Raw genomic sequence first — 14,813 nt, 5'->3', positions numbered from 1 at the left:
GAAGATGAGAAGGATTCAGCAAAAGAGACTACCTCAAAGGTGGGAGGATTACATGAGTTAATAAATGCTTATTATGATGATTAAACATCCTCTCTAGTTTTACTATTTTCCTTCACAGTTGAACACAGAGTTGGCTTGCCTAAACCCAGTAAGCACTGGATTGAGGCATAAGATTTGCCACTTTTAGTATACCTAGCAATGTCTATGCTGAATGTAAATTTGACACTTATCCCTCTAATTCCTTAGTATGTATACTTCTTTTTTTTTTTTTTCATTTTCCTCCCTTTAAAAAGGAACTTACAAGGTGTATATAAGGTTAAGAATATTAGATAATTGCACAAACATTGCTACATTTACAGAAGTAGCAATGTAGACAAAACTTAACTCTTAGCTGACAGGTGGCAGCAGTGGGCTGCGCTTGAAGCTCTCCTCTGCCAGCTCATGCACAAAAACTGGTTTAGGTGTTTTAATCATGTGCAAAGGATTGAACTGCTTAAAAGTGAAACATATGCAAGGTTTTTTTGTTTTTTTTTTAACTCCATGTAATAAAGTTTGAGTTTATTGAATGGTATACAGTTACAGACTATATATAGTTTAATAAATTACAGCCTTTAGAAAACTAGGGAATACTTTTTTTTTAATTTTTTAATGTTTATTATTTTTTAAAGAGAGAGAGAAAGAGACAGTGCAAGCGGGGGAGGGGCAGAGAGAAAGAGAGACACAGAATCTGAAAGGCTCCAGGCTCTGAGCTGTCAGCACAGAGCTTGACATGGGGCTCAAACCCACGAACCGTGAGATCATGACCTGAGCCCAAGTCAGAGGCTTAACAGATCGAGCCACCCAGGCGCCCCAGAAATACATTTTTAAAATGAAGACATAAGTGGATCTTGATAAAGTAAACTTACATTATGCAGTATGTTATGAATACCATTATTTTTACACATGAAATAAGTCCTAGGCTCCAAAATTGGAGGACTCCTTAGTGTTTTAACTTTTAAATTATCAATTTTTGTTTAAACCTTATTTGTTTCAATTTTACTTAAATAAGATCATGAAAATTGACAGTCTTTTCAAATGTGTGTAAAAAGAGAAGCACATTTACCCTGAGTTTTAGACATCCAAATTTGACTTTTTCTTGTGTCATCACAGTCTGTTACTTACTGCTGAATCTCTATTACCTGGCTCATAGGGGGCACTTAACAAACATCCATCAAATGAATATATGGGCATAAAAACTTGTCTGCTTATTACTAGAAAGCCTTCAACTCCATAATTTCAAAACATCAGAGGCCATTACTATAGAAGAACTGATTTCCATTTTGTTCTACATGTGTTTTTTTTCCCCTTTTAAGGTTCATTTACATTCAAAAGGTGAGTGGATTCAAATTATCGAAAATAAAAATAAAAACTGTTACTTATCAAAAGAAAAATTGATTTAGATTTTTAGAGAAATAGATTAAAATTTAAATGTAATTGAAGTATGAGAAATTTTACAATATTTATCAATATTAATGCACTGAAGTAATTTGACAAGACTAGTATTTTTACTCTGCTTATGGCTTAGGTGTGAAGGACCTAGATATTTTTTAATTTGCTTTTCACTTTATTTTAATACAGTTTACATTTAATAAGGAGGAGACCTGCAAGCTTGTCTGTACAAAAACATACCATACAGAGAAAGCTGAAGACAAACAAAAATTAGAATTCTTGAAAAAAAGCATGCTACTGAATTATCAACATCACTGGTAAGACATGGAGATTTTGGACTGTTGGTATTTTCCTTTTCTAGATGAAACCTCTGTTTTGTTGACTGTATAAATTACTTCATTAACTCTATAAAATATAGCAAATCCGTTGATTTTTTTGTTGATAGTAATAGCATGAAGTCTGACTTTTAGGTGCCAAGGATTACTAAGGTTGACAGCTTAAAGTATCATTTTTAACTGCTTAGATTACTGTAATATCTGGTACTTCTTTTGGTTCCTAGACCTGGTACCTAGAGTACTTCTTTTTTTCACATGTATTTAATAGGAACATATTCATGCTTTGGGGAAAGGACCTGGATCAGTCATCTAGAAAAATACTGTTATTTTATACTTGGAGGCCTTAAAAAAGACCATGGGAAAACAAACTTGAACCTCATTTAATGTTTGATACATAGCATCTGCTTCAAATAAAACAGTTACATTTTGAGTAACCTGTTTTTTATTTTATACACTGTGATGTTATATTAACTAGGTCTTTACCAGTTTGTGTTACAATCGAAAAGCATTTAAACCTATTTTATTTTTGCTTCTAAAGTAGTTGACTCAAAAAAATAAGGTAGTATTGACTCTATACATAATTCAAATGTAGAATATTTTTAAAAGGGTCTGAAAATCCAACTTTTGAAGTATGATCATTATTCTTCAAGATAATTTTGCTGACAAATACCTTACTCTGTGTGGGGTTCTAATTTACGTATGTTTTGCCTCTTCTAAAAAGTATAAGGTACTGGAGATAGTGAACAAGAAGACTGTCTTCATGTACTTCCTCTTGAATGTTTATCCTATCAGTATCTCATGCTCACTTGCCCAGTGCAAGGAAGGTTAGGAACCATTGATCTCAGTTTGACATGCCCAGACCCTGTGGCTCAAATACTGTGGTTGGAGCCTGTCATTCTATCTTGCCCCCTAAAAGTCCTAGAGAGGGGTAACCTTGGGTCACTTGCCCATCCATGAACTAGTCTGTCTGTAATTAGGGGAATTCATTCTGATTGGCCAGACCTTGATAGACTCTGTTTCAGTCTGCTAAACCAGATGGGAACAAGTTTCTCATAGCAGGACACCGTTGGAATAAGGAAGGACACTTGCCCATTACACTTGTGTCAGCTTCTTCCTCTTGTGAGCCTCAGTGCAAACAAGAACTTGAAATCTCATTTCTTTGGTACTGTGAGAATACTGTGTAATTGCTGAATCAGTGTAAGTTGGGTACATTTGCTTATTCATAAGTAATTGAAATTTTCCTTGGTATTTTCAGTTTGCTTCAAATTGTTAACAGCCTTCAAAATGATATCTAAGGCTCAGTTTTTAGAGTTTCATGTTAGCCTCATTCTCCTCCGTTTACTCTAGGAGGTGTAAACGTTTAGAGTAATAGCTACTCTATCCGTTTAGCTATTAATAGCTACTCACTTGTTGACAGAATGAAGAATGACTTCAGGCCTATAGGTGATTTTTAGTTATTTCTTCTACCCTCTGTTCTTGGAATACTGTCAAGAAGCTTGCTCCTAAAGATAATAGAAGCACCTCTTCAGTAGCTTAGAAATATTTTTAACTAATTTATGATGGAATTAACATAGGTACTCTTTGATGCCAAAATGCATAATAAAAAGAATAAACAATTTAAAATAGTTTATGAAGTTAGCATTTGATAATGAAATTGATTCAGTAATTTGTGATAGGTGTATCAGTTGCAAACTTACGCTATATTCTGCCTAAAAAACTTGAAACTTGCTGGTGATTAATCATTTTATTGTTGTATCAGAAGAGTTTATGATTTCAGGTCTGAAACTATTAGCCAAACTCTAAGCTGTATCACAAATATATCATCTGGTAATTGTGGACAATGGACTTAAGTCTTTATTATTTTTTTTTTTTTTTATGTTTATTTTTGAGAGAGAGAGAGAGAGAGAGACAGAGTGAGAGTGGGGGAGGGGCAGAGAGAAGGAGACACAGAATCTGAATCAGGCTCCAGGCTCTGAGCTGTCAGCACAGAGCCTGATGCAGGGCTCAAATCCACAAACCGCGAGATCATGATCTGAGCCAAAATCGGACACTTAACCGACTGAGGCATCCAGGTGCCCCTGGGCTTTAGTCTTTAAATGTTTTTTAATGTTTATTTTTGCGCGCGCGAGAGAGAGAGAGAGAGCGAGCGAGCACACGTGAGCTAGGGAGGGATGGAGAGAGAGACACCCACAGAATCTGAAGCAGGCTCCAGGCTCTGAACTGTCAGCACAGAGCCCTCCACAGGGCCCAACCCATAACCCATGAGATCTTGACCTGCGCTGAATGAAGTCCGACGCTTAACCGACTGAGCCACTCAGGTGCCCCTGGGCTTTAGTCTTTAAATCAGTACATTACACATTTGGAAAATGTTGGTTCACATTGATAATTTAGTTGAACCCTAAGTTCAGTATATTTCTGTCTTTGACTTACTTCAGAAAGTTTTTACTGTGTAACTTGATTTTCAGCATAGATACCAGAGTTGATAGAGATAAAATAGCATGAACCTTTAGAAATCTGAAAGACCTTTAAAAGTATAGTGTTATGGAATTTTATTGTGAATGTAGCACTTCTTATTAACCTTTGCACTGAGACGTTTGGGGAGAGCATAATCATTTTCTAAATTATGAAACAATATATATCTGTGAAAAAACACAAGCAGTGTAGGAAAATATCAAGTAAAAAGTAAACATCTTCTACCACCCTCAACTTCTTTAATCCTGTTCCCCAGAGGTAGCAGTATTATTTCTCATGTGTTCCCAGATATTCTGTGCATATGCAGGCATATAACAGGAGTGTACCTGTTTAAAATAGTGCAACTGAAGTATTGTACATATTATTCTGCAAACTTGCACATTTCTTTTCAGAAAATCTGGGCATTTGTCATGTAAAAGCACATCTGTAGACCTGTATCTACCTTATTCTTTTCATAATTGTGTAGTATTACATTGCATGAATGAACTGTAGTTTTTCCCCCCATGACGTTTTTAACCTTACTACCTTTTAAACGATTACAATAACCGAATATTAGCTAATAAGCCAACCCATTTAGAGAACAGTTAATTAAGAATAGTTAATTTTCTTATCTAAATTGACAAATACTTTTAATTCATAATTTGGGATGTTGGAACACAATTTGAGGATTTTCTTGCCTTATTCTGTCCTGAGCTACTTCTTGATTCTTGAGACTAGTATTTGATACTAGTGCCAGGCACCGAATTCCCTTCAGCTATACTCTGCATGGTTTGTGCTTATACTTCTTGCCCAAATTTCCAGGTGTTTGTGACCTTTTATTTATAAAAGTATAATTATATAACTAGGTATCACAGTACTTATGTTTTCTAGCTTATTGGACAGAGAGGGGTCTTTGAAGGTATTTTAGTCTAGTGAGTTCTAATCCTGGATCTCAGCAAGCTAGCAGTGGGAGAATGTTTTTAAAAATTCAAAATCCTAACAGCTAGTGTAAATGTACCCATGTTAAAACTATATAGAATAACTTAAATGCCAAGCTTCTTTGCTTTTCACTACAATTTTCTGAATATATTGTGATAACATGGGTTATTCTGTTCTGATTGGAAACTCTGGGAATTTAATTTAGTGGGGAAAAATTATTAGTGGATGAGGCTTCATTAATAGAAGTGTTTTATATGGAGCCCATGGAGGGTAAAGGAAAATAAGGGAAAGAAGTCCTAGATGGTAAAAAAAAAAAAAAAAAAAAAAAAAAAATTGGGGCCAACCTTTATCCTTTTGAATCCTTCTTTTTCACTGTGAAGATTAAAAATAAGATTTTTAGTATTTTTGGTGTTATAAATTTAAATAAGTACTACTCCCTAACTTAGCAAGGCAGTAATTGAAAATTATATTCTTTAAATTTTATTACATTTATTTCCAAGTGTTTGTTGTTCTTTTTTTAAATGCTTCCTATTACCAGGAAAAGGTTATTGTGTCAAGGCATTATGTAAATGATAAATTTAGGATGCTTGCTTTAAAAAAGCCTAAATTGCTGCTTAATTTCTCTTTTTATAGCTAGCACTGTAATTTTTATGTAGTACTTTCTCTGCTATGAAAGCATAAAGGTATTATAATTAATATATTGTATATATTCATTGATTGCATTTCATCCTCTATCTAAAAAATTAAAGCAATTAACTGATTGTTTAAGCTACCAAAAAATCTGAATTATTTATTTTATGTAGCAGTGCTTTTATACTTCTAATATTTTATAGTCTTTTCATGGGAGCTGCTAGCCTGCTGGCTATAATAATAAGCAACTTAATATAAGTGAAGGTGATTCTAAAATTTGGTATATTGGGTACTATTAAATAGCATTTAAATGTGACGAGACATGTTTTATTAGGTCATTAATGTACACCTTGGGTGCATATAGAATCATAATTTTACTTCCTAAGGCATACATTAATTAACAAATAAAACATGCCCTGGAGTCATCTTATGACTGTAATATAGCTAGTATATTTTTAGTAATATTTTTTAATTTGTATCCTGTAGTGTGCTCTTGGCATTTGGGGACCACATGCTCGGACTTTAATGTAGTTTAGACAGTGCTACAGAATCTTATTCTTTTATTCTTTATTTTTATCCCCCCCCCTTTTTTTTTTTTTATTTTTTTTTTTTAACGTTTATTTATTTTTGGGACAGAGAGAGACAGAGCATGAACGGGGGAGGGGCAGAGAGAGAGGGAGACACAGAATCGGAAGCAGGCTCCAGGCTCTGAGCCATCAGCCCAGAGCCCGACGCGGGGCTCGAACTCATGAACCGCGAGATCGTGACCTGAGCCGAAGTCAGACGCTCAACCGACTGAGCCACCCAGGCGCCCCTTTTATCCCCTTTTTTAAAAAAGTTCTTTGTCACTATAGCACTTTAAATTTTTGTTTCTCTAGTTTTATAGCAGCATTTCTTTTACACATAAGTTGGATTTACACAGCTTAATAGATTAAGACTGTAATTTTCACTTTTTCACTGGCCCTTAAGTTGAATATTTTTCCATCTTGCAGTTATGTTCTTCCCCTTTTTATTGAATTACCTAGTAGTAAAGGACATTTGCTTCTATGCTGTTCCATTAAATTGTTCCCAAGGAACTAGATACATTGCTTTGCACCTAATTTAGAGCTTTTGAGTGTTCTGCAAAAGGTAAATTATACTCAACGGATCTAGATAGTGATATTAAATTAGCAACTGCAGTAAATTAATTTATAAAACTCTCTTTCCTGTATACATTTGTAGTTTCAATGAAGCTATAAAGTCTTTTTCTTCACTACAGCATATCAAATATTGGCATAATGCTATTGCCTATGAAATACTACATTTTATCAAAATTCTTTTGTTGTAGTTTTGACATCTGAAGGCATTTATAGATATCTAAGTTCTGTGAAGTTGTAACACAGCTTTGAGCAGTATTTGTTAGTCACGTTTGATGATTTCTAACTTGACTTTTATTTCTGTGCTTAGGATTGTGGATAATATGCCTGTAACATGGTGTTATGATGTAGAAGATGGTCAGAGGTTCTGTAATCCTGGATTTCCTATTGGCTGTTACATTACAGATAAAGGCCATGCAAAAGATGCCTGTGTTATTAATGTAAGTTCGTGAAAAAAACCTCTATGCTACTTTTTAAAAATATGGTTTTTTTTGGTAGAAGGATTCAGTCTTTACCTGGACAAAATTGGTTACATTCATTGTATGAGTACAATTCACATGTCTGAAGCACAATTACTTAGATCTTTGACTTAAGCCAGATTAACAATATATAAATTTAACTCTAGCACTAAATAATTCAGATTCAGTTCAGCATTCACTGAGTGTCTGTTACATGCTAAGCACTAGGCTAAGGGCTAGGACTTTGTATGTTCTGACTCTATTAAAAGTTAGACGCATAAATCTTATATATATTAAAAAAAAGGTTACCGGAGTGCCAAAAAGACCTCATTACAAGCCCATGAAATTTGTATTACAAATTCAAGTCCATAAAATAATATATTGCAAGAGTTTAGTATTATACCTTTTCTTAAAAAGTAAATGCCTTTATAGCCATTCTTTTATATTTAAAAACAATAATAAAGATGTTACTATAGAAAGTATTAAAATTATTGGGGATGTGTATTAAATTTTGTGTAATCAGGTCAACCTGATTTAATCTCCTAATATGACCTGGTAGTAGAAGTTAGCATCAGCTTGATCATGAAACTGGTTTGGCTAATGCTTTTGGGAGAGTTGACTACACACACTTAAATTATTTAGGTTGTGGGTTTAGTCTGAAGTTATAAGTTTCAATTTTGAAATGTGTAAGTTTTGGTATGCTCATAACATTTAATATTCTAAAATTTATTTTGTAAGTTTTATCATAAGTGGAAAGATAGAAAATATTAGATGTGTTCTTTTTAACAGGTATTTATATGTAAGAATTAAAATATTAAAGAAGCATAATTTGTACTCTGCCAATTAATTTTGGCTTTTGGAGAGTTTCAGCTTAAAACTTAAACGTTTTTATAAGGAAGGACTAAAACTCTGTCCTAGCTCAAATTTTCCTACTTGTTGTGCCTCATGTTAAAGTTTTGTTTTGACTCTTGTGCAGCCAGTTTTCTACCTTTAAGTTTTGTTCCACAGTCAGAATTCCATGAAAGAGATACATTTTACATCTTCAACCATGTTGACATCAAAATATATTATCATGTTGTTGAAACTGGGTCCATGGGAGCAAGATTAGTGGCTGCCAAACTTGAACCAAAAAGGTAACTATACAAATAGATAAAAAGTGAATAAGGGATGCATGGCCAGCTCAGTCCTCAGTCAGAAGAGCATATGACTCTTTATCTTGAGGTCATGAATTTGAGCCCCACATTGGGTGTAGAGATTACTTTAATTAAAATACAAAGGGGTGCATGGCTGGCTCAGTCAGTGGAGCATGTGACTCCTTATCTCAGTCATGAGATTCAAGCCACATTTTGGGCATAGAGCTTACTTTAAAAAATTAAATGAAAATAAAATAGCAAATAAGTAAATAAATGTGAGTGAAATTATTCCCAAAGAATAAATATTTGGGACCCAGTTAACTTTTTAAAAATCAGCATTCTGGCATATAATCTGACATCTCAGTATTGATTTTACTAAAACTCCCTTTAGTGTGATTTGTTACTGAGTTGTGGGTTGTCCAGAGAAGCCATATAAATATATTTTTTTTCCTGTTATGGTAAGTAGTCAAGCCAAAGTGTCTTTTGTTCTGTTTTTCAATCAGGAAGTTTTGACAGCTTTTCTGTGTCAGCCAGGAATGGAGAACGTGAGTGGTTGGTGCAGCATTCCCTCTTATAGTGGAAAAGCACTGCTTCCAATATTTGCAACTTGACCTCTCATCAGATGCCCAAATGAGCCGATTTCTTAAAGTAATCCCAACACCCAACGTGATCTTGAGCTCAAGAGTTCCATGCTCTAATGAGTGAGCCCACTGGGTGCCCCCTAAATGGGCTGATTAGTGCCATCATTTCTAAAGTCTCCTTGCAGTGTTAGATGCCAGTATGTGACAAGTCAGTGAAAGAGCATCTCTTCAAGTTGTCAATAGTTTTAGTGTGAAAGTACCTATCAGTTATTTGTGAGATCCGTTTTTTGATGGAGCATTCCATTTTTTTTTTCATGACTTCCCCTCAACCCCCACCCCCCCATTGAATTAGTCTTTTTCCCATGCTACTGTTGGTTAAGAAATGCATGCCATTATTGGATGGCCGTTAATTTAAATTCACTCAGTGTTTGTTTTTATTGTTTTAAGATATTTAATGTTCTTCATATATAGTGCTTTCAAAAGTTTGTTTCTAATTTTGAATAATAATTTACATATACTTACAACTAAGCCCATTATTTATATAAAACAAATATTTGTACTATTAAATATGACATGAATAATTTCACCCTTGACTATCACTAGCATTGTAAAATACATACAAAATCTGTAACATTTACCCCATTTTTTCAACTGTTCTTTATCAGCATCTTGCCAAAATGTTTCCTCCCACAGCTTCAAACATACCCATATAGATAAACCGGACTGCTCTGGACCCCCCATGGATATAAGTAACAAGGCTTCTGGGGAGATCAAAATTGCCTATACTTATTCTGTTAGCTTCCAGGTGAGTTTGTTTTTATCTCTAGTGTAACTCAGAAATTCTAAATTCATACTATGTAAACTAATTAAAAATATTAATGATTAACCTTGTCAAATACATAAGCTTTTAATGAGCTGATTTGGAATAGTTTGTCAGTGCACCAGGCAACATAATCACACTAAAAACTAAGTGTCCATTTAAATGAGAAGTATGGTTGATTAGAGAATTGAACCTGATTAAATGTTAAGTCTTAAGAGATACATAGAAAGCAAAAGGTAGAAAAAGAAAATAGACGTAGAGGTCGGTTGGGGCATTTGGATGACTCAGTGGTTAAGCATCCGACTTCAGCTCAGGTCATGAGCTAGCTCACAGTTTGTGAATTCGAGCCCTGCGTTGGGCTCTTTGCTGTCAGCAGAGTCGGCTTTGGATCCTCGTTCCCCTTCTGTCTCTGCCCCTCCACTCATTCCCTGCCTCCCCCCCCAAAAAAATAAATAAATAAACCTTAAAAAAATCTTTAGTGGCACCTGAGTGACTCAGTCGGTTAAGTGATTCTTGGTTTTGGCTCAGGTCATGATCTCACAGCAAGAGTTTGAGCACTACATTGAGCTCCATGCTGACAGTGCAGAACCTGCTTGGGATTCTGTCTCTCTCCCTCTCTGCCCCTTCCCATGCACGTTCTCTCTCTCTCTCTCTCTCTCTCTCTCTCACTCTCTCCCTCTCTGTCTCTCTCAAAATAAGTAAATAAACTTTAAAAAAAAAATCTTAAAAAAAAGAAGGACACCTGAGTGGCTCAGTCAGTTGAGTGACCATCACCAGTTCAGGTCATATCTCACAGTTCGTGAGTTTGAGCCCCACATGGGCTTAGCACAGGGCCCACTTCGGATGCTCCGTCCCCTTCTCTCTCTGCCACTTCCCTGCTCATGCTGTCTCTCAAAAATAAAACGTTAAAAAATTTTAAAAATAAATAAAAGAAACAAGAAAATAAAGAAAACAGGCATAGAAGGTGGTATGAAAATGTCAAAGATTTATGCAACAGGCATTTGGGAGAGCAACACTTTTTTCTTTTAAAGTTTATTTTTGAGAGAGAGCAGGAGCAGGTGAGGGGCAGACAGAGAGGAGAGAAAATCCCAGTCAGGCTCCACCTGCGCAGAGCCTGACACAGGGCTTGAACCATGAGATCATGACCTGAGCCAAAACCAAGAGTCAGATGCTTAACACAACTGAGCCACCCAGGTGTCCCAGCAACACTATTTTTAAGTCTGGATTAATATAAACTTTAATTGAGAATTTCCTGATGGTAGATGATTTATATAGGTTCTTTGGGAATTCAAGGAAGTGTTTTCATTAATGGAGAAGTTTCTTAGGGAAGTAGAAGTTCATTTTATGAGAATCTTAGGCAGTATTCCTCCTCTTTTTTTATAAACTGTCTTGCCAATTGAATATAGTTGAGACATTTACTCTCCCTTTATAGTGTGTAATTTTGCAAACCTAGTGCAAGAAACACTGTGTATTTCTTTTTAGGTATTAAGAGTTCATTGTGGGTGATACCTGCCAGATGCTCAGTGTATCTAAATTATGACTCTGGTATCTCATTGGCATGGATAGATGACATCAAAGAGCATAAAGAATAAGTTATGCCACTCAATTTTCTGAAAAAAATGAATACAGCTCTAAATTTTGATATCTAAGTTAAACTTTTACTAGTTAAAATTTAAAGCAAGACTTTTAAAAAATACAGGTAACTAGGGACTTTTAGGAATTCTTACTGTTTTTATTTGCTGCTTAATCTCATTTTGATTTTCCCTGAGACTTGAGTTAGAGCTAAACTCTCTAAAACTCCTGACTAAACCAAGTTATGATAATGAGAAATTACATTTGTTAACTGAATGGAAGGTCAAGCTTTGAGTGGAAATGTTTGGATTCTTAATATACTTTGTCAGCAAATGCTTAAAGAGTTTTGTTTTGTTTTATCCCCCTAGGAAGATAAAAACATCAGATGGGCTTCTAGATGGGACTATATTCTGGAATCTATGCCTCATACCCACATTCAGTGGTTTAGGTAAGAGTACAAAGTTAATCCACTTTATGCTTTGTGCTTGTTCTGTGTTTTGTCCCTTTGAATATCACTTTCACTCTGTAATCCTCTCCAGTTATCCAGAAGTCTGGGCTTTTGAATTGGATAGACTTGTGTTCAATCCTGGCTTTAAATCATTGGTTGTAAGTCGGTCCAGGCCACCCAGTTTATCAGAGTCCATTTCTTTATGTGGAGTTACCTGCTTCACAAGACTGTTCTGAGGATTAACAGAGATAATGAAACAGAGCATCTGAGCACCTTACTGGAAGTGGAAGAGTGCTCAATGAACAGAAGCTACTGCTCATGTTATGTCTACTTATAATTACTCTCTCTTCAAAGCATGATTCAAAATTTTTGTTTGGAAAGCTACTCATGGTGCCATCACTCTTTTTTTCTATTTTGTTGACGGCCTTTTGACACTCATTAATTTATTGAATAAATTTGTTATAATTTCTTGAAGATACAGACCTTTGTTGGTCCTTGCAGCATTACATTTATATGGGCATAGTGGTTATTTACTAATAATGGCCATAGACAAAAAAAAATTGTAGTTCTTGGGGCACCTGAGTGGCTCAGTGGTTTAAGCTTCTGACTTCGGCTCAGGTCATGATCTCACAGTTCCTGAGTTCGAGCCCCGCATCGGGCTCTGTGCTGACAGCTCAGAGCCTGGAGCCTGTTTTGGATTCTGTGTCTCCCTCTCTCTCTCTGCCTCTCCCCCGCTTGTGCGCTCGCTCTCTCTCTCTCTAAATAAACATTAAAAAATTTCTAGTTAACAAATTATAAGATTATTATGATAATTATATAAACTTCTGTATCCGCTAGAAGGACACATAACAGAGCACAACTCATTGAATCTGTTGGATTTTTAGTCAAATTTTGATTTTGATCAATGTTGTTGTAATGTGCCTGAATAAACATTTTGAAAAGGAAATGAAGCTACAGATTAATCCTGACATGCTTATTCCTACAGTATCATGAATTCCCTGGTCATTGTCCTCTTCTTGTCTGGAATGGTGGCTATGATTATGCTACGGACACTGCATAAAGATATTGCCAGGTATAATCAGATGGATTCTACGGTGAGTGAAACATTTGAACTGTTCTCTAGTCTTCTGAGAGTAGTTCTTATTTTGTTCTTTGGAAAAGTTGAAATAATAGCTTTAGACAGAATCTGCCTCTAAAACATTCTTCTCAAAAGTTACCCTGAATTCACATTTTCAAATAAGAAGATGATCCTTAAGAGTTGGTATTCCTAGAGGCGCCTGGGTGGCTCAGTCGGTTGAGCGTCCGACTTAGGCTCAGGTCATGATCTCGCAGTCTGTGAGTTCAAGCCCCATATTGGGCTCTGTGCTGACAGCTCAGGGCCTGGAGTCTGCTTCTGATTCTGTGTCTCCCTCGCTCTCTGCCCCTCCCCCTCTCATGCTCTGTCTTTCTCTCAAAAAAAAAAAAAAAGAGTTGGTATTCTAGTATATGTGCTGCCGAAGCGAACACAAAAGGGTTGGTATTCTATAGGGGCGCCTGGGTGGCTCAGTCAGTTAAGCGTCCAATTTCGGCTTAGGTCATGATCTCATCGTTCGTGGGATTGAGCCCCATGTCAGGACTGTGCTGATAGCTCAGAGCCTGGAGCCTGCTTTGGATTCTGTGCATGTCTCTCTCTGCCCTTCCCCACTCGTACTCTCTCTCTCTCCCAAAAATAAATTAAAAAAAGAAACATTAAAAAATATTCTCTAGAGGTCTTCTCTAGAAATTTAGTCACTCTAGCACTCAGAGCTGCACTGCTCACAGCTCCAGTTCTGTCCCCTCTATTCATGTATGTCCTGTCACCTCTCTCAGTCTTCATTCCCAGCATGCCCCCAGTTTGTGAAACAGCAAAGCTGAGTGGAATAACTCCCAGGCAATTTTTATTTGTGTGTTTAATTTTTCAAAAGTAATTTTAACTGAATTTTATCATTTCAACCTTTTGGTATATTCAAAGTAATTTAGTGTCCCAACCTCATTTATTCTCAAAGTGTATTTTTTTTAATTTTCGTTTTTTTATTTTTTTAGAGAGAGAGTGTGTGCAAGCAGGGGAGAGGGGCAGAGGGAGAGAGAAAGAATCTTAAGCGGGCTCCACACTCAGTTTAGAGCCTGATGAGAGGCTTGATCCCATGACCCTGAGATCATGACCTGAGTTGAAATTTGAGAGTCGGATGCTCTACCGACCAAGCCACCCAAGTGCCCCTCAAAATATTTTAAATTGGGGGCACCTCGTGGCTCAGTTAGTTAAGCATCCAGTTCTTAGTTTCGGCTCAGGTCATGATCTCGTGGTTCGTGGGTTCAAGCCCCATATTGGGCTCTTTGATGACAACGCAGAGCCTACTTGGGATTCTCTCTCCCTCTTTCTCTGCCTTCCCTCACTCATGTGCTCACTCTCTCTCTCTGTCTTTCCCTCAAAATAAGTATATACTTGGAAAAAAAAGAATTTTAAGTTGTATAATGTTTTACATTTTATACTTTTTCCTTTTATAGCAATTATTTCCACAGGACTCATAGTGACTTGTAATGAATACAAAAAACTCAGATTTTATGTTTTCTTTTCCTGATTTCTTGGCTTTTTCTTCTCAACTTTTCTGTCCTATTCTAATTAGAAAAAGAACGTGCTAGTATTTATTGTCTTTTTAGCATTTCCACCCTAAAGACTCTTTTTCATTATTTTTATTGATTATTAAATATTAAAATAATTTCAGAATACTCTCATAATTAGCAATTTCAAATGATTGCTCAGCTAATGGTATTTTTTTTCCTAATTTGTACAGAGGTGCCATGGGATACAGGCCAGGGCGACCCTGCTTCCACTTTTTCCTCTTCCATTCCTTTTTCCTCCCTTA

The 14,813-nt window shown here is 35.9% G+C and overlaps 1 protein-coding gene across 1 annotated transcript in view; it reads left to right on the top strand.

The window, feature by feature from the left end:
• The window catches only part of TM9SF2 (transmembrane 9 superfamily member 2), a 66,123-nt gene that overhangs the window by 28,818 nt on the left and 22,492 nt on the right, over window positions 1–14,813 (top strand). Inside the window, exons 4-9 of the mRNA XM_019443999.2 lie at window positions 1,618–1,745; window positions 7,230–7,359; window positions 8,386–8,510; window positions 9,785–9,896; window positions 11,852–11,931; window positions 12,917–13,025. Coding sequence (XP_019299544.1) covers window positions 1,618–1,745; window positions 7,230–7,359; window positions 8,386–8,510; window positions 9,785–9,896; window positions 11,852–11,931; window positions 12,917–13,025 — 684 coding nt within the window. The remainder of the gene's footprint in view (window positions 1–1,617; window positions 1,746–7,229; window positions 7,360–8,385; window positions 8,511–9,784; window positions 9,897–11,851; window positions 11,932–12,916; window positions 13,026–14,813) is intronic.

The sequence above is a fragment of the Panthera pardus genome, unplaced genomic scaffold, assembly GCF_024362965.1.
Source record: "Panthera pardus isolate Hobbes unplaced genomic scaffold, ASM2436296v1 HiC_scaffold_1, whole genome shotgun sequence".
NCBI classification, from domain to species: Eukaryota; Metazoa; Chordata; class Mammalia; order Carnivora; family Felidae; genus Panthera; species Panthera pardus.
This window is presented reverse-complemented; position numbering and strand designations above follow the sequence as displayed.